At 43.5% G+C, this 20,049-nt stretch overlaps 2 protein-coding genes across 6 annotated transcripts in view; one reads left to right on the forward strand and one right to left on the reverse strand.

The window, feature by feature from the left end:
- The window catches only part of CCDC38 (coiled-coil domain containing 38), a 38,262-nt gene extending 33,866 nt beyond the window's left edge, over positions 1 to 4,396 (reverse strand). For all 3 annotated transcript variants that reach the window (XM_073213655.1, XM_073213656.1, XM_073213654.1), the window contains exon 1: positions 3,880 to 4,396. The gene's annotated coding sequence lies outside the window, so the exon portion shown is untranslated. The remainder of the gene's footprint in view (positions 1 to 3,879) is intronic.
- A 170-nt stretch (positions 4,397 to 4,566) lies between these two features.
- AMDHD1 (amidohydrolase domain containing 1) lies at positions 4,567 to 18,562 on the forward strand. Of its 3 annotated transcripts, none has more exons than XM_017672739.3 (10): positions 4,567 to 4,770; positions 5,979 to 6,085; positions 7,472 to 7,536; positions 9,427 to 9,704; positions 10,692 to 10,917; positions 13,248 to 13,372; positions 16,062 to 16,155; positions 16,708 to 16,868; positions 17,711 to 17,758; positions 18,303 to 18,562. In XM_017672739.3, the coding sequence occupies exons 1-10, from the start codon at positions 4,634 to 4,636 to the stop codon at positions 18,421 to 18,423; spliced, it is 1,362 nt and encodes a 453-aa protein (XP_017528228.2). In that variant the 5' UTR covers positions 4,567 to 4,633; the 3' UTR covers positions 18,424 to 18,562. The 3 variants fall into 3 exon arrangements, with proteins under 3 accessions (XP_017528228.2, XP_036879003.1, XP_036879004.1); XM_037023109.2 differs by lacking the exon at positions 4,567 to 4,770 and adding an exon at positions 4,846 to 5,386; XM_037023108.2 differs by having other exon boundaries at positions 17,711 to 18,562.
- The last annotated feature ends 1,487 nt before the right edge of the window (positions 18,563 to 20,049 follow it).

Raw genomic sequence — 20,049 nt, forward strand, 5'->3', positions numbered from 1 at the left:
CATGTTAATTACTTAGCATCTCTGACCCTCAGGTTCCTATTTCATAAACTGGGAATAATAGTTCCACCTGTTAAGGCTTTTGTGAAGATTCAGTAAGGTAATGTATATAAACCTCCAAGCAGGGTGCCTAGCATACAGACCAAACTCAAGAAAGTGGGAGCTATTATGTGCTAATATTTGCTCATTTACATATGATATTACTTTCAGTGACTATAAAACAAAGATGAAAAAGAGAAATTGTTAAAGCTTGTAAAATATTCATAAAAACCTACAGCATTGATACTATACTTTTTCAGATTACTAGAGTTTTTTTCACAGGCATTAGGTTCATTCTGACAGGTGGTAAAGAAAGTTTGGTGAAAATTTGATGACAATCTATTGGATTGGATGGTTAATACTGAAGTTCTCTGAACTAAGCCAATACAGTGTGCCCACCAGGAAGGAAAAAAAAAAAGCCAAAGCTGTTGAATGCCTTTGTTATACAAAAAAAACTAGCCACATTTATTATTTTGGTATAACAAAGGCTGTATTAAAAGAGAGGGAAAATGTGATTGGATTGCAGAGCAAACACCTGCAAATTCATATCTAGATGCAAGTCATCATTCATAGAGGTGGCCTATGCTACTAATAGATTCTCATTATGCTCCTTAATCTCCACACTTCAATTTCCCTGTCTTTCAAAGAGAATAAGAATAGTGCCTACTTAGTGGCAGTGGCAGGTGAGTTAACACATGCCCACCCCTCCACCATTGGCAGCGTCAGTTGCATAGCAAGGGCTATAGAAATGTCAGGCCACGGAGAAAGCATTCTCTGGAAGGGAGATACCTGGTGTGTTTGAGAAATAATGAGGAGACTGGTAGAACTTAAGCACAGTGAACAAAAAGGCAAGTGACAGATGAGGCCAAAGAGAGAGTAAGAGCCTGGCAGATCACTTAGTGATACAAGACTCAGAGAATGAATCACTCTGACTGCTGAGCTGAGAAGACACTGTAGGAGATGAGGGTCAAACAGGGGGACCTGTTGGGAGGCTCTAGCCACTGGGAGGTAAGAGATAATGGGGTCTCTTGGGATAGTAGAGGAAATGGAGAGAGGTGGTCAGATTCTATTTGGAAAGTTGAGCCTACTTTTCTATTGGCTGATGGTTTGGACGTAGGCTATGAGATAAAGAAGAAAGAATGGAGTTGCCATCAAAGGAGATAGTGAAGGCTATGGGGGATGGGGCAGTTGGGAAGATCAAAGGTTCAGTTTGGAACATGCTACATTTGAGATATCCACTAGACATCCAAGGGAACAGGAGTATAAAAAATACAGTTCTTCCAAGTGAACACCATGCTGGTTGGTTTCCTTAATTCTTGCATTCCTTTGACATGCAGTTATATGTGGTCACTGAATCAGTTTTTTGAGGCATATCATCACAAGGGTAGTGTAAATGGCACCATGGAAAGACCCTGGCCTTTGGGGGCAGGCAGGTTTGAATCCTGCCCCTTGACTCTTGCAGCTCTCTCTCTGAGTCCTGCCCAAATAAACTCAGTGCACTTTAGGTTCTTCTTCTATCTGACTTGGATACTAATACCTTTCTTACAGGCTTGCAATGTTCAAACACAGATAATATATGCAAAGTGCCTACTCACAGTAGGCTGATAGGGAAAATATTGCTTAAATGTTCTTTAAAATAGATACCCAAATCTGTCTTACTTCTAGTCCACTCTGTCTTGTGACTAACCACTAGCATTTGAAAAGAAGGGGGATAACTGACAACTAGCTTTTGTAAGAAACCCTGAATTAAAATTCTTGAAACTGGGTCATTTGAGAGGAATCTACCAGCAATATCAGTGCAAATCTGGGGACCTGCCCCACTTTAGTGTAGATCCCGAATATTCCAAGTTTCATAGAAGTGGAGAAAGAGAAATGGGGTATTATGTCAAAACCTAAAGTCCTAAACCAATTCTAAATACAATTAACAATATCTACCAGATATTATTTGAAGCAGTCTGTTTGATTTTCTCAACAACTCTCTCTACAACTTGTTGAAAATGGGTTTCCAGAGTCTCTCAATACAAAAAAAGCTTTATGTCCCATATGCAAACAAAGATTTAGACAGATTCCCTCTGACCCCAGTGCCTTCCAATTTTTTCCCACCTCCTTCCTGCCAACTTGGACAAATATTAGGAGAAAAGACTGTGAACCATGTCCCTGGATGGTGTGTAGAGACCCAAGCTAGCAATTTTTTGTTTACCTGAGAGCCGGGAATTACTACATCCTTGGCCTGCTCAGTGCCCTGCCTCTTCCGATGAGGTCAGGAGCAGAGTGCAGTGATGAGGAAAGCACCTCCAGGTTGACCTTTCCGGCCCTGCGAGCGTCAGGCTAGCTCCTTTGTGTGGACTTTTCTGTTGACATTTCTGACTGCCCCTTTGCAAACCAAATCGAACCACACCAAACAAAGCTGGTGGGCGAGAGGAAGGAAGAGCAGGGGAGAAGATGTCAGCCAGTGTGAGTCAGATGATGTTAAAAGGACTTTGTAAACCAAGAAGTGCTGTAGGGATGTAGGTTCTTACCAAGGAAAAATGTGTTATCCTCACGCCTCCATAACGAACCGAGGAGAGAAATCCATTCCTTTTCCTTCTTGCTTCTGCCAATCTCATTGGTAGGGGCTTTTTGGACAATGTTATCAATTGAGACTGTAACCGGATGCACTTGGTTCACCCACAAGTATAAACCCCCAGAAAAAACAGGACAATTTCTTTTACATTTGCCAAGAAATTGTAAGCTTTAAATATATGCTATGTTCTGTGAAGTCAGGAGACCTACTACTCTTGCCTGAACTCTGATCTTTAGCTTAATTGACCATGGTTAAAATAAACGAATAGTAATAATCATAGTAATAATTTATTACTTATTTAGAGCTACGCACTGGGCTAAGTGATCTACATTTCCTCTTATATAAAGCTGAAGTCCATAAAGTAGAAACAATTATCCCCAGGATATAAATGAGAGAACTGAGGCTGAGGGAAATTAAGTAGATTTCCCACAGTCAAATAGCTTGTAACAGAAGTAGGATTAAAGCAAGTTTATTGAACCCCAAAGCTTTTGCTTTTTCTATAATTTCACCTCACACGTTATACCTATAATTGCATAAATCTGCAAATATGTCTATAATTGCAAAATTTAATTCTTTAGCAAAGATTTTATAAAACTGTAATATTTCTGTATTAGTGACTTTATGTGTTTTCCCCTATTTCCACTTCTCTTGTATTCTCTCTGTATGTCTTTGTAACACTGTGTATAGACATTACACACACACCTGCTTGTGATTGTGTGTCAGAGCTGAGTAATTTTTCTATTCCTTTAGGGTCTCTTTTACTTACATTGTCCATTGAATTCTTTTCCCATTTTTTTTCTTTCTTCAATCTTTCCTGCCTGATGCCTCTTTTACTCCCATAATATGAATCTAAAGTATATTCATATTTATTGTGTTCATCTAAAGGAGTTTTTGCTTTCTGTTCTTTGCTTTTAAACGGTTTTAAAATTACACTAAATTGACTTGTTTTATATTTTATGGTTTTATAGGCCTTGGCCTGCTTTTACGGTCCATTACTTTTGTCTATAAACGGTCTTCCTTTTGATTGTGTTCTTTGCTGGGTTGGAAAGTGCCTTTCTGTCTCTGTAGGTTCAACAGGCCTAACACAGACCTTGTAATACAAGTGTACAGACAAAATAATCAAAAACTCAACAAAATCGGTGTCTACCAGTGTTGTCACAGCAACTGATAGGCGGGAAGAGATGTGGGTGAGAATCACAGGCCACCTTCCGTAAACAAATTTGCCTCTGTCTCCAACCTTGGTCGCATTTTCAGATACACCGAGCTGAAACCAGTTTTACCTGCGGGGTTTGGGTCCAGGTGCGGTTCAACTTATCCTGCAGGAAGACGTTAGGGGAATACGGGAGGACGTGACAATCAGTTCTCTAGTCTCGGCTCTGTCCTCCCCCGCCTTGGTCCCCCTTCATCTTGGGGACCGTATGGAAGGGGATCTTGGAGCGGAGCTGGCCAACCGAAAAGTGCACGGCACGCGTCACCCTGCTTCGCGGCCGCGCGGGCCCAGGAGCGATTCCCCTCGGCAGCCGCCTCCCCACCCCCTGGGTCCCTCCGCCGGCCGCGCTCCGCAAGCAGCCCCGGGACGGAGGTTTCCCCCACTGGCCCCTCCCGGGGCTCTGTCCCAGCTTTCTGCAGCTGCCCCGGGTAGAGGTTTCTCCTCACTCCGCCGGCTGCCGGCGCCTGGCCACCTGCCCACGAAGCCCACCTCGAGCTCTCCCCGCGACCGAGCTTCAGTTTGCTCATCTGTAAAGCGGGGACAACAATCGCTACCACATTTACTCAGAACGTGAGGCGGCCACAAAGGAGGGGATGCCACTATAGCGTTTACCCCTAATCACTCCGCTCGCTGTCGGTACTGTTCCCTGGACGGCGAGGGCAGGCGCGCGTTCCCGCGCGGCTCCGAAGGGCAGCGGCCGCGAGCGCACCCCGCCCCGCCCTCCGGCCCGGCGCCGCGCGCGTGCCTGCCGCCCAGCGCCGCCTCAGCCGTGCGTCCCGCGGCCGCATCCCGGGGTCTCCTCGCGAGCCGCAGCGCCCGGCGACATGGCGCGCAGCCACCGCCTCCTGCTGGAGAACGCGCGGCAAGTGGTGCTGGTGTGCGCCCGCGGCGAGCGCTTCCTGGCGCGGGACGCGCCGCGCGGCCTGGCGGTGCTCGAGGGCGCCAGCCTCGTGGTGGGCACGTAAGTGGCTGCGCGCGGTGGGGCTGTGGGCGCCCTGGGCCGCGCGCTGGGGGACGGGCGAGCCACTGCGCGCTTGGCGTCTTCCTCTAACTTGGGCGCCGTGGAGGGACACGGGGTGCAAGCTCTCCTGCGCCCAGGGAGACATCGGCAGGCCTGCCTTTTAGGCACCTGCTGGTACCGTGTGTGACTGCTTCGGACTGTCGTTCGGTGGAAAGCCGCGCCCAAGACAACATACCCCATTCCCTCGCCCCTGCCCCCCGCCCCGTGCCCTCTGCCCTCACATCTTTGAGTCAGCGTCGCTGTGGATGGAGTTCGAGACCTGAACTTTGACAGAGCACCTCTCCAGCCCCCTTCGTCTGCACGCTAAAGCTTGAGAACCACGAAAACTTAGACGGTGATGGTTTGGGGTGATAGGAAAGTTAGGGTTCAGCTACCAGGGAGAGGGCGTTTTCATTTATTTTCGTTGAACCTTCGTAGCTTCCCGCTAGACGCGAATTAAAGAACTGCCAAAGCCTGGGAGGGCGGACCCGGAGCGGGAATGGGGGTCGAATGCCATTTGAACTGGAGAGCCCCAAGGCCCTGCAACGGCAAGAGGACTCTGAGGAGGAGGCTTAGGGTCGGTAGGAGCCCAGGTTTAGGTACTCTGTGTGTGTGTGTGTCTGTGTGTTTAATTAACAAAGGGGTAAAAACATCCCCAGTATTACTGTCAACAATTTGTTCAAGTCAGTCGGCAGATTTGCACAGAGGGAGGAATTCAGGGCTAGTTGAAGGCCATACTCTTCCGAGTACTGAGGATCCAGGCCCTACTCTCCTGTTCCGCTGTGCGCGTCCCTCTTTCTCAGTCACTCCAAGAAGCCTGCTCCGTGGTTATTATGGCCTCTGCTTTCTAGCCAGGAGAAAATGGAAAGAGAAACAATCCTGCTGGCTAGAATTTAGACACATGGCCATACATGGCTGATGGGAGAACTGGGAATGTAGTCTTTATTCTGGGCGGTCATGCGTCCAGCTAAAATTTAGGAATATAGCATTGTAGGAAAAAGGATTTGCAATCTGATACATAGGATTTGATTTTTTGTCCTGCATGTGGCTAGAGTTTTCCAAAGACACAAGTTCACACCAAAAAAAAAAAAATCAATAACATTGTAAATCATTAGATTTTTCCCAGTATTTCCCCAAACTTTAGTTATTATTTCTTGATTTTTCTTCAGGGATGGTCTTATAAAAGCCATTGGTCCTTCTGATGCTATCCAAAAACAGTTTTCTGAAGAAACATTCGAAGAAAGAATTGACTGTTCTGGGAAATGCATCTTGCCAGGTATTAACTTCTGAAGCCCTGAAAGCTTCAGGTTTTAGTAATAAAGAGGGAGCACAGCAGCTTGTTTTAAATAAGGTCTCACAATAACATTAAAATATAATAATAGTTACCATGTATTGACGTTCTACTGTTGAATATGTAGGTGCTTTACAAACATGTTTTCGTGTTGAAGCCTCATGGCTGCCCTGGAAGCTAAGTACATACCCTAAGCTACATGTTACAGATTAGAAAACTGAAGTTTAGGGGTGAAATAACTTACCCAAGATTGCTAAACAGGTAACACGCAGGCTGGGAGTCAAACTCATTATTCTCTCCACTTTTTTCCACTCACATGCTGAAGAGAAACCCCACTGTGTTGTGTTTAGGTTCAAAAACTGTTTTAAGAACTTTATTAACTCATTTCATAGGGGAGGCAAACAGGACAAGCTGCTATCTCTAACACCAGAATATACTCCAAACTTAGGCAGAGTGTGAAATAGAGAACCCATCTGTAGGTGGAAAAGGGGGGAAAGTTCCTAGAGATTTCACTGATGCTTGTTTATATCTTTAGTGATTGACAACAAAATCAGTTTATTAACTCATCTTCTATGTTATCTGTTTTATGGCTTCATTCATGTAATCATCTGAAAAAAGTTTCACAAATTTTGAGTTCTTTACAAACATAGAGGCTAGCATTTATATTTTTAAAATGTGTACTGGGCATATCTGACAGGGTAACCTTCTGGCTTTGGGAGTCAGGAGATAAAGCCAGAGTGAAACTTTAAGAAAAAGGGCAGAATATAGAAGAAAGCAATCTGAATAGGAATTCTTGGTTTTTGTCCAATCAGAACCATTAATGAGTCATTTAATCCATAATGTATTTAATCCAAACACAATTTACCTAATTTTACTTGGATAAACAAAAGACCAATTGATTGCTTTATAGTTTCTCTTTAATTAAATTATATTTCTTGAAGAAAGATTGATCTCCCCAATTTTGCATTTTTCCTTTTCAAAGTTGGGGTGTGTGTGTTGTAGTCTGTTTTCACACCTGGATTATTCCTTGGTGATATAGTCCTTGAAATTGCTCAACTAATAGATTTCACATCCCGTTTTAAAAGCTTGCTTGGTAAGCATGGACTTATTTGGCAAAAGGAGCTGTGTTTTTAAGGAATATTTTCATCAGGTTGAATCATCTTTCTCTGTGAGAGACTTCTAGACCAGCCATGCAGAAAGGCATCTTGTATGCTCTCAGTGGCAGGAATCAGCCAAATTCCTCGTCCTCTGCTCTCCCCCAGGATGGCTGACCACCATCCTGCTTTCCCAGGAGTGGCGTGGTATGGTCTGCCTGCTCTCTCAGGGCTTTCTAATTCTCAGCTTTCCAAATGATTTGCTTTCTGATTACAGGTTTGGTGGATGCACACACACATCCAGTGTGGGCTGGTGAAAGAGTTCATGAGTTTGCAATGAAGGTAACTGCAATAAATGATGGCAAATCAAAGTAAAGCACAAATAGAGACAAGTCTTCCTCAAAAGGGGTTGATAGGCTACCAGGCTTTGTCTATGTCTGCGTGCCTTCTTAAGGAATACTTTTACTGGCTTGGACTATGGAAAATAAATTACAACTTCTTGTAACTGTCCCAAATCTTTATACAGTGCACAGAGCTAGCAGTCATTTTAAGTATAATAGTTTTCAAGAATTTGTAGCTGTAGAATCCTCCTTTTAAAACAGAGCTGAGCTGCCTTGCTTAACTAATTTCTCCTCTTTTTCCCTTCTCCCATTTCATCCTACCACCCCTGGTAGCCTTTGAAGGGGTTCCAGGAAGCAGTTTGAAAATGACCATTCATTGGGCCAAACTTGGAAAAATATATTGCTAATCGCAAAAATGAGTCTGGTATGGTTCTCTTTCCCCCCAGGAAAAATGAGTCTTGTTAAGAAACATAAAAGCATTGTCTATCTCACTCATTTATTAGCCATAGTCAACCCTCACATCCCTGGTTGGAGCCATTTTCACATAGCTTGTGTTTAAAAGATTTTATTTTTTAGAGCAGTTTTAGGTTCACAGCAAAAATTGAGTGGGAAGTACAGAGATTCCCCAAATACCCCCTGTTCCCCCACCCACACTCAGCAACCCCCACCCCCAATTATCAACACTCCCCCACCAGAGTGGTATCTTTGCTACAGCTGGTGAGCCTACATGGACACATCATTTTCACCAGAGTCCCTAATTTATATTAGTGCTCACTCTTGGTGCTCTACATTCTATGGGTTTGGACAAATGGTTAATGATACATATCGACCATTACAGTGTCATACAGAGTAGTTTTGCTGCTGTAAATCCTCTCTGCTCTGCCTGACTGTCCTTCCCCCCAACCCCTGGCAGCCACTGATCTTTTATTGCCTCCTTAGTATTGCCTTTTCCAGAACTTCGTATCATTGGAATCCTACAGTTTGTACCCTTTTCGGATTGGCTTCTTTCACTTAGTAATATGCATTTAAGTTTCCTCTGTGTCTTTTCTTCACGTTTTTTTTTATGAAGCATACAACCTAGGAGCTAAATTGGATTATTTCAGAAAAAGAAGAGATTCTCCAGATGTTGTGTGCCTTCTTCACCAAACTAGAGCTGTTTTTAAGACTTTATTGAATCACACAATTTCAGAGCCAAAATGCAACTTTTAGAGATTTGCAGGCCAATCCTCTCCTTATGTAGATGGGGAACGTGAAGTGTATGGAAGGAGAGGGTGTTGCCTGAGGTCACGTCACTGTGGCAGATCCTGGGTGAAACTTTGGTGGGGAGACCCCCAGGCTGGCATATTTTGTTTGTACCACAGTCCTTGCTCCCCAGAGGTACTGGAGCTCAGTGGGATCCTGGAAAGAGCTTGAGGCCCTATACTGAGATATGGACCCCCTTACCTCGTCTCTTGAGTGGATATCTGAGTAATTGCAGTGGGGCTCCAAACTGCCCAAGCTCTGTTTTCTCATAGGTGCTGAGGGATAGGCCGAGACTTAGCTGGTACACACTGGGGTCCCTGGGTTGTGAAAATGCTGAAATACTTCTGTACTGGTTCATTAATTGCAGCTGCTGCCATGAGACCCAAGTGCTCCCCACCACATCTCCCATTTCTGCCACCCCAGTGCCTTCCTGGGACCTTCCCGCTCGCAGGCCCCAGCCCCAGCTCCCCACCACCCTGGCAGAGTAGGGACTTGCAGGATTCTGTGACCCAGCATCCATTCTGATCTGCTGGTGCCTGTGGCATATCGATTGTTAATCATTTTGAGTGTCATCCCTGGATGTGGGTTGTGCAGGCTTGCCTGTAGCCTGCCCACATTTGCCCCACTTAAGGGTGAGCTGTGTGTTCAGTTGGCAGGAGCCACGTACATGGACATTCACCAGGCTGGAGGAGGAATCAACTTCACTGTGGAGCACACACGCCAAGCCTCGGAGGAGGAGCTTTTCATGCTCTTCCAGCAGCGGCTGCAGTGCATGGTGAGGGCTGGGACCACACTGGTAGAGTGCAAGAGTGGATATGGCCTCAACCTGGAGACTGAGCTCAAGATGCTGCGTGTGATTGAGCGTGCCCGGCGGGAGCTGGATGTGGGCATCTCAGCCACTTACTGTGGGGCTCACTCAGTGCCAAGGTAACTTTAGCTGGCGGTTCCTGGGTTTAACTGGGGCACTGAGGAAGAAGGGGTTGTGTGGGGCTTTGGAACAATACCCGTCCTGGGTTTGAATCCAGCTTATCTACTTCCAGCTGGGTGATTTTGAGGTTATCACTTAACTTTTCTGAGCTTGAATTACTCATTTGTAAAACAGCCAAGTAACACCATATTCTTGAGAATTAGAAACAACATATGTAAGTGCTTGTCTCCATGGTCCACCTATGTCTACCCACCAAATGGTTTTTGCTGGACAAAGACCCCTTATATGTCCCAAATACAGGGCTGAGGCAAATTTTCTCCATCAGCCAATGCATTTCTGAGGAATTGGCTGTCTTGATCCCCAATGATAAAGCCTGAGGCTCAGATACGCCAAATGATGGCTGAGTAATGTTGTCCAGTTATGTAGCCAGCCAGTGGAAGAGCTCTGTGTCTGGGACTTCAAAAGCCCCATCCCTTCTAACACATGACTACTCCAGGATCTTAGAATTTTAGGGCCTCCTATGATCCTTGTCCCCCATTTCCCCAAATGGCGAGATAGGAAGCCTTAGGCAGATGCTTCTAGAAACTGGAAGAAAAAAAAGGCAGGGTAACTATGACGCAGACAAGGGGGCTTGTAGTTCGGTTGCCAGGGGCCATCTAGGTTGCCCTCTAAGTGTCCTTAATGAGAAGATTCAGTCTTTCAGTGGGGTGGCCTTGCTGGCTTTCCGAAAGACAACACAGGAACTCCAGAACGGGAGAGCCTTTTGAGGGTCTCACGGGTCAGTGATGCAGAGCGTTGTCAATACCTCTACCACGGAGGCATGTCCCAGCTGTTAAGAGTCCTGAGTTATAGCTTTGATTCTCTCTCTACCTTTCCAGAAGGCTCAAGGTCATTTACCAACAGTTTCTCAGGTTCTCCAAGTGTCAAAAATCCCTTTGTCTGATAAAAAAAAACTTGCCCGTGGTAATGTCATTTTCTTTCCTCAGAGGAAAAACTGTGGCAGAAGCTGCTGATGACATTGTCAATAACCACCTCCCAAAGCTGAAGGAACTTGCCAGAAATGGGGACATACACATTGATAATATAGATGTGTTCTGTGAGAAGGGCGTCTTTGATCTTGATTCCACCCGAAGGATTCTTCAAAGTGGGAAAGATATAGGGTTGCAGATTAACTTCCACGGGGATGAACTACACCCAATGAAGGCTGCCGAGGTACGGCTGTCCTCCTGCTTTCCCTGCCAACACTCATTGCTACTGAAAAGACAGACAATGGGGACATTTGTTTGAACAATATGCAGGTCGGTCTGGCTGAGCCCTAGAATTCCTGACCTCCATGAGAAATGTATTTTTTTTGTTGGTCATTTACTTTTAGTATCATCTGCTGGTGGTAGAGTAGGAAAAGAAGTACCTTTGTGATCCCATTTACTAAACTGACAACACATTTTGATGGTACATAAAGCCACACGAGCAGTCTGTTAATTTTACTCCATAGCTTCTAGGGTCTTTCTATGGCAGCATCCAGGTGAGTTTTAGTGGAACACACTGAAATGGTCACACGATGATTTCCAAATCTCTTTGTCTTGCCAAGACTTGTTTATTCATGCTTTCAACAAATATTTATGTGTGTGCTAGGTGCCAGGCACCGATTAGACACTGTTAACGCAGCAGTGGGATGAGATCCATGAAATCTCTGCATTGAGAGTCTGCATGTCTCTCCTCTAAGCCCTGGAGCGAGAAAAACAACTATCCCTGGGGCATAAATACAGATATAGATACTCCGCATGTCTGCATGTCCAGCTGTCAACCCTAACACGTCCAGTGTGATCTCTTAATATCACTTCCAGATCTTGTTCGCTGTCCTGCCTAATGACACCATTGATCATCTCTCTGTTACCTAAGCAACAGGGCATTGTTTTGTCTCCTCCTCCCCGTCGTGTTCCATGCGTCACCCAACCGGGAAGTCCTCCCAATTCTCTGTCTAAGTGTTTCTAGGACTTCTCTTCACTCCACTGCCTAGTTCAAACCACCATCAGCCCTCACCTGGATTCCTGAAACAACTCTTCTCCTTGCTTCCACACCTGCCTCCACCTTAACCCACTCCTGTCACGCCTCCCGCAGTGCACCTTGTCTCCCTCTCCGTTGCTTAGAGCCACCTACAGGCTTGCCCCTGCTGGAGCACAAACTGCAGACTCCTGTCACTGGAGGCTGACTGGGATCCAGGCCTCCTTACCACTCTGTCTTCCTCTGTCTCTCTCCTCCCTTTTTTCACTTCCTGTACTCTCTTTACCATGAACCAGCCATGATAAACTAGTTTTGGTACACCTAATCTGAACCCTCCCCTTTGTCGGGCTAACTCCAACTGCCCTCCATGTTTCATCTTAGCTACTGTTTCTCTGGGATCTCCCCAAATCTCTCCAGGAGTGGGTTGTAGCTCCTCCCTGTATGTGTCCCACCATGTTAAAATGGTCTCTGGAATCCGTACTGGAATTTTAACATACTTAGGATGTATCCATGTCTTCCACAGCCCTATCCATGGAGGTTAGCATAGTGCTTGGTGTAATACAGATGCCCTTTAGTAAGTAAATATTTGTGAATGTTTGATTGAATAAATGAATGTATACTGGGTGGTCAACAAGATACTTTTGGTCTTAGAGAGTGACTAGTGAATTAATCAATGGAAGTCAATACCCAGAATGAACAAATGAAGTTTGGAAAGTGAGGGTGATTCCAAAGTCAGAAAAGAATTTTTGTGGAGCACCAGACCCCCAGAGCCCCTCCAACATGCTCTTAGACCTGAGCTGCTGATGACTGGCAGCTCCTCCCTGACCTGCCAGGGGCATTGCAGCCGCCCTGGACCACAATGTAATGTTAAATACTAATCTACTGTCCTTTTCTTGGAATGCTTAACATACCACCTTTCAGCTGGTGCACTGTGTGTGTGTGTGTGTGTGTGTGTGTGTGTGAGAGAGAGAGAGAGAGAGAGAGAGAATCTGAAAATTTGTCAAAATGAGAGAAATCCACTTTAATGCATGTTTCCATCATCATTATAACATTTCTTCCCCTGATTCTCTTCTAACAATCTAGACCAAAGTTTTCTGGAGAGAAATCAAGCTCAAGTAGGTATTCTCATATTATCCATATGATTCCACATTTTTAGTTTACTTAACTGATCTGTTTTCCTTGAGGGCAGCATTCCAAGACACCTTTTTTGTCTTTATGATGTTATAAATGTTAGATTTTATTACCGATACTACCCAATATGTTTTATTCTGATCCATAAGATTCATAACATTTTTTTTGTTAGCAAATGTCTGAAGGATATCAGTAAGCATTTGTGTTAAGAACAGTTTTTGAAGTAGCACACTAGCTCGTCTTCAAGTGAATGTCCAGCACAAGCCGGTCACCCTTGTGCTCATGAGAGTTAGTTGTCAAGAAGTATTAATATGGAGTGCTGTTTATTTCTTCAGGAAAACAATGTTATGGCACTTTATTGATTTGTTATTGCTGTTAGTGAAACCTTTCTCTCTGCCCCTTCTGCTTAGCTCGGGGCTGAACTGGGAGCCCAGGCCGTCAGTCACCTGGAAGAAGTGAGCGATGAAGGCATCGCTGCCATGGCAACGGCCAGGTGCTCTGCTGTCCTTCTGCCCACCACGGCCTACATGCTGAGGTAAGGTCGTTTCTCACCGCCACCCAAGAGCTGACGACACAGACTTCCAAGGTGCCCAAATAGTATTTCATTGCACTTTCAAAACCCTTAAAAATGCTGATCAAGAAAACCTAGCTCATGGAAGATGCCAGAATAATGTTCATAAATGAAGAAGGGGCTTAGGCCCAAATTGCCTTTGAGTGGTGGGATTATTGGGAAGAGTGGAACTTTTTTCCTTTTTTTCCTCATTTTTGGAATTTTTCCAATAAAAAAAATCAGTGTGCATTACTTTTATAATTAGAAAATAATGGAAGTGGCTTTATATTTTTAAAATATGCATAAAATGTTGGGGATATTTTGCAGTATTCAGAAAATGAATGGGCTGTTTCATAAAAGGATGCAAGTGGGTACCATCATCACTGTAAATACTGGTGGGTAGGAGGAAAGAGCAGACATTTAAGTTTATTTTGTAAAATCTCCCCAGGAATTTTGTTGTATGCCATTTATGGACTGAATACACATAGTCCATCTTTTATAACTGCTGTTTGATCTGATTTTACCAAATGTGAGACCTGAGGGCTTCTGACTCTTTCCATTCCATCACCTCCATGACAGCCACAGAGTTCATGGTCAGCAAGGACAGCATTGAAGGGGCAGTTTATTTTCTCTGAGGACCAGGTGCTTTCTGTGTGGTTGCCATACGTGGCTTTCAGTGGGATGATTCCACTGCTGTGGCCTTAGCACAGTGGTTTTCAACTTAGCACAAAGGGGCGATTTTGCCCCTCAGGACATTTGGCAATGTCTAGAGACCCTTTTGGAGAATGTACAAGTAGGGTGTGCTACCAGCACTGAGTAGGGGGAGGCCAGGCTGTTGCCCAACATACCACAATGCACAGAACAGCCCCTGTAACGAAGAATTATCTAGCCCAAGATATGAATTGTGCCAAGGCCAAGAAACTGCCTCAGGGATTGAAAAGCCAGGCTTTGAGAAACATTTCTAAGGCAGAACAGAGGAATATCACACTGCTTTTCTCAAATTTGTTATGATTTTATACACACACACACAGTATTATACATTTCTTTCACTATTACTTTTCTCTTAATTTAAAACATAGATGTAATGTAGGTTCCAACCAAGAACTATCGATCAATAACTGTTCTCCATATGACCAATTGTTTTTCCTGCAAATCTCAGGAGTCATCAATCAATATTTAATCTGGTTAAATTTCCACCACTCAAGGAATAAGTTTTCACAAAGAAAGGATTCCTTTAACTTACCTTAAATCTCATCAGAGTGAGAAAAATCTAGGATGTGGAGTACAGAAGGGCAGCTCGGTGTTAAAAGTCTGAACTTCGTCCCTGTGCCCATGGCAGCCTCCATTGGCCATCATCATGAGGCGGATCTCACACCCCGTTTGGATGACAGGGGCAACCAGAGAGAATGCCACATTCTTCTCTGGCTTCTCTGCTCCTCTGTTTTTCTGATCTCCATCAGGAGGAACCTTCAGGGCCCCCCAGCTGTACCCTGAACTCTCACTCATTTCCAGAAAAACTATTGCCTTAAGCCACTTGAGGGCTCCTGTGATCATTATTTTTTGCATCGTTGCATATACTATTTAAATTTATTCAAGACATATTCACCTTAGTTTTTCTGGAGCTTCCTTAATGCCTCCACAGCCTCACATTTTTTCCTCCTTAGCAGTTCTGGAAGGGGAGGGGAGGCCGTCAGAATGACCTGGAGGGTAATTTTAAGCTCTAGCCTTTCCTCACTGTGTATCTCTGCTCACCCTCCTCCATACATCTTCCTAGCTGACAAACATTATTTAAGTGGTCCTGCAAATTGGCAGTCATAGATGGGGAATGCTTCAAGTTCAGGAATCTGTGCACTCCCAGTACTTTATTAATTCATGTACAACATGTGTTTTGAGGGCTCACTACTTGTCAGGCACTGTTCTGGGCACTGGGATCCAGCCACAGATAAAAGTTTTGTCCTCAGGACATCCAGTTTGATTTCTGCAGAAGTCAAAGTTGGGCTCAATTTGCACTGGATTCTTTTCCCTTTTGCAATAGTTACTAACTGAATAAAATCTGTCCTCACCCTTTTAGCCAGTGTCTGGCTTTATCTTTGACATAACTTTTGAGTCATGTCCTGAAAAATAAATAATACTTTGCAAAGCAGATCAGGGAGACACCAGTCCGGAAGAAGTGCAAATATTTTTCATATTAGATTCTAGGGACTTCAAGAATGGCCTACAGAATATTTGAGGCTCCCCCTTCTTCCCTAAAAGGAGGGAGAGAGAGATGGATAAAAAAATAACAAGTTAATAAAATAACATTATTTTAACATCATTAATTATTTATATTTGGGAATCAAAAAAAGGTTTATTTTTATTTCAAAGTTATGTTCGAAAACAACTTAAAAGTTATATTCTTCTTCCTTAGCAAGAATCTCTGAGTATACATAAATATTGCTGAGATAAAGAATCCCAAATTAAAGAAGCCAGTCATAGCCAAGTAATTTCAAAAGCAGAATGATAAAAATCAGAAGTCCTGAGGTTCCACCTGTTGCCACTACAAATTGCTCATCCTGAAATTTCTGTTCCTTCCAGAGCATGAAGGGGTTGGATATCTTAAGTCAGCTTCCATTCTCAACATCTATTCTGCAACAGTTCCACTTCCAAGACTGACATTTCTTTTCCTTCCCCTTAGACTGAAGCAGCCTCGAGCCAGGAAGATGTTAGATGAAGGGGTAATAGTTGCCCTGGGCAGTGATTTCAATCCTAATGCATATTGCTTTTCAATGGTAATTATTTTTAATGTGCCTTACTGAGCAGAGTGTCAATCTTCTACCAAGTATATAACTAATTTAAAAATATTTCACTAACTGTTAAAATGTATCAAAGATCTAAAAATATTTTCCTGGGAAACAAAAAATTGTGTGGATAGCAGTGTAATTGGCTATTTCTGGGCTACGTGAATGTCTCTAGGCATAGAGAGAAGAGAGATGGTTCTGTCTGCATGTTCTTTGGATTCCGTCCTGGCATTGTGGTTTTACAATAACCCGTTAGTCCTCTTGGGGAAGAGTTAGTAAGCAAGTGTGGAGGTGAGCTTCGTCTTATTCAGTAAGTGGTCTTGCACAGTTGTAAATAAATATTAAATGTATGGGTGGGTGGTGATCTCTACAATAAAGGAATCTTTTCCAAAGCATAAGATCTTTATGTGTAAATTTACATTTTTCATATCAGTTTAGCCAGTTCTACCTTCACTTCCATTATTCGTGCTCTGTTGAGAAATGTCCTAAGTAGCAGTTGCCGTTTTGTTACTTTCCTCCAATGCTTTTCTCTTCCCGCCTTAGCCAGTGGTCATGCATCTGGCCTGTGTAAACATGAGAATGTCCATGCCTGAGGCCTTGGCCGCTGCCACCATCAATGCAGCATATGCACTGGGAAAATCTCACACACATGGATCTTTGGAAGTCGGTAAACAGGGAGATCTCATTATCATCAACTCATCCAGGTGAGTGCTTTCCCAACTGAACTACTTTATTTTATGCCCGTTGTAATATGTAGATTTGGTTTAAATCCCTTTTCCACCAATTATTAGTGTCAGGCTCTGGTAGGCTCAGAAGTTACCCAATCTCTTTTATCCTCACCCCTTTCTAACCAGAAAGTCTCCCTACAGGTCCTAAATCACAGGGTGAACCAGCTCTTCTGGTCTCTTCATCATCCCACATCTGTCACAGATCTCCAGGTTTCTGCTCTGTTTACCTGTACTTTGGACTGGTTGTGCCCTCTGGCGTGTGTTTTGCTGTTTGCTTGGGTTCTGTCGGCTTGTGCTGAACCAGCATGCCCCGACTCGGGTGTGTCTCCCTGGTTCTAATTCATTCTCTCTGACTTCTCATTCCTACTGGATCCCGAAAGCCTTGCTTCAGTTCTCCTCCCCCTGGTTTTGTTTGACTCACCCACAGTCTGTTGCCACCAGGATAGGTGGAGTCTTAGCTGTTGTTTTAAATCTTAAAGTTGTAAATCCTATGATTCCTTGACCCTAGCAAACCTATCACAGCCCTTGGACCTCAAATTTAGCAGAAGGGAGTGGCCCTATAATTCTTCTCTCCACGGTCATAAACCACTCTCTATTGGAAATAATGCTGATGTTACCATTTGTGAATCAAAATATTTGTTAAGCAATATTTGATTTATCAGAGACTGATGATTGTAGTAATCTACCTTTTTTTTAAAAAAGCCCAAATATCAATGAAGAAGTATGAAGAAATTTTTAGATACTGTATTTTTAAACTAGCATTTATTGACAAAGTGATTATTTTGACTGGTATGCATTAATGTTTGATTTCTTTCCAGATGGGAGCATTTGATTTACCAGTTTGGAGGCCATCATGAATTAATTGAGTATGTTATAGCTAAAGGAAAAATCATCTATAAAAAATGATAGATCTGAAAGGAAAGAGAAGTCTCTTTGACTGTATAAAATAAATCAATACAGTGATATTAAAAGTTAAAATACTGTAGTAGTTTACTAGAATGATGTCACTGAAATTTATTTCAGTGTTTTATTAATCCACTCAATAAAAATGAAGGGATTAATTTATTTTAATGTAATGTGCACCTGGATATATAAACAAGTAAACCAATTGTGATGATAATATCAAAACATTAAATCATTTCACAAAGATTTGTTACAAATACTCTGAAGGTTCATATGATGAAGTATCACAAAAATGCCTTTGTGGAAAAAAGCAAATTGCCAATTAAGTAGACATGACTTGAAATCCCCATTTGGTTTCTTCTTTGCAAATTTCAATTTTTAACCTATAGTTAGTGAAAATTGGGGGATGGTGGGAAATCCAACTGCTATGTCCCAAATTACACTAAAGTGTAGCTTTCTGTAATAAGCAAATGATTTTTCCTTTACCAAGATAATTTGTCTTTCTAGATGCTTTTCAAATGCATTAGGGTCCCCTTGGAGGGTGTCCTTCTGCTGTAATTTCTTCTCAACCCAAGCAGTGGAGCTTCACAGCGGAGTTCAAGACTCATCATTTTATATATGGGTTTAGGGGCCTTCCTATAACGGGTGCATTTTGACCAAATCCAATAATGTAGTCTTTTAAAATTGTTTTAAAGTTTTTGATTCTTTACATAACTCATGTATTAAAAAAAAGAATTGTAGGTCTCAATAAATATTTGCTGTCACTATTATTGTTATTGTTTACAGACCTGGAAGTAGATCAGTGGCATTGTCTATTAGAGCTTTTCAGGAAGTGAATAAATTACATAATCATTCATAAAGAAAGAATGGATGGTTATATAAATAGGTGTTTCTAAAGCCCTGTGAGTTTACTTGAAATCCTTTAAAATGTTTAGTCATCCTTATCACAACTGTGTTACTAACTTTGCCCTATTCCTAAAGGAATGATATGAGAAGTAAATATTAACAATCTACATTATCACCCTTTTCAGGTTAATTGAGCCTGAATCAATGAGGCTTTACTGTATCTGACATAAGTCAAGTACAGATACACTTGTTGGGAGGCCAAGGGTAACACGGCACATTGCTGTCACTAGCTAGTAGCGTGGGGTCTCTGGAGCTCTGTTCCTCCCATGCATGGTTGAAGGAGCCCTGAGGGGGTATGGGAGGCGTGTGTGTGCTGTGGGTGATGCCTTCCCTATGGCCAATCACCCATTCAGGGGTGGGAGTTTGGGATGCTGGAGATAGATATAAAGGCCAAAACTAAATATTAAGTCTCTCCTGGAACCCAAGCCACGCAGAAGTATATCCTTACACCTATGGAATAAGAAGGTAAAGTGCATCTTATTTTACCTCTAGAAGACATTCACTCTAAACACACAGCATTCATGTCTTCTTTGAATGAAAGCAGAGTGTGGCCATCTGGAACTGCCTTAGTCTTCCTAGATCAGTGGCCCATAAGCTGTTGCAACTCATGCGAGCTTGACTAGAAATGCAGACCCTTGGCCTCTACTTATACCCAACCTTCCCATCTTCCTGCTACGTATGGTTATTGTTTGTTTAACCCTCTGGCCCACTGCCTAGGCTATGAACTCTGAGGGCAAGAACCAGGCCATCTTGGCCACTATTTGTTTAATGGTGAAAATTGACTGGACAGAATCGATTTCCTGGCATAAATGTCTCCTGACGTTGAAGTTGACCTTACATTTCTCCATTTCTCCCTTTTCTCCCTGACTCCCATCACTCAAAGCCCAGCTCAGTCACCTCTCCCAGGAAGCCTCCCTGATGATCCAGAGGTGCTGAGGGTATTGTGTCTTTTTCCTCTAGGACACATGCTTTGTCCTAGAGGAACAGAGTTTGCTGTCCACATCATCCCATGGTTGGAATCCCCCCTGGGCCTGGCTGGCTTAGTGCAGTAATTGCCATTTCATGTTCCAACTAGATGGGAAGCCTTTGAATACAGAGCCACGTGCTGTGTTGCTGCACCATAGCCTCAGTACAGTGCCTCACCAACAGGGTCTGTGGTAGGTAGGATGCTGACAGCTGCAAGGGTCCAAAGCTGACTAAAGTTGGCTTGAAAATTAAGGAAGCTTATTACCTCACCCTTGGAAATTCACAGGAAGGCCTGGTTTCAGTTCTGTAATGCTGAAGACCCAGATTCCTCCCCTCCCTCTTCTCTGTCATTTGCTGTCCATATCATCCCATGGTCAGACCC

This window comes from Manis javanica, chromosome 10, assembly GCF_040802235.1.
Source record: "Manis javanica isolate MJ-LG chromosome 10, MJ_LKY, whole genome shotgun sequence".
Lineage (NCBI taxonomy): Eukaryota > Metazoa > Chordata > Mammalia > Pholidota > Manidae > Manis > Manis javanica.

Excerpts from the sequence above, each read along its gene's own strand:
- AMDHD1 (XM_017672739.3), top strand. The coding sequence starts at position 4,634 with ATGGCGCGCAGCCACCGCCTCCTGCTGGAGAACGCGCGGCAAGTGGTG. Across the intron at positions 13,373-16,061 it reads ACCACGGCCTACATGCTGAG|ACTGAAGCAGCCTCGAGCCA; the intron begins GTAAGGTCGTTT and ends CCTTCCCCTTAG. Across the intron at positions 17,759-18,302 it reads GGCCATCATGAATTAATTGA|ATGCTTTTCAAATGCATTAG; the intron begins GTATGTTATAGC and ends TTGTCTTTCTAG.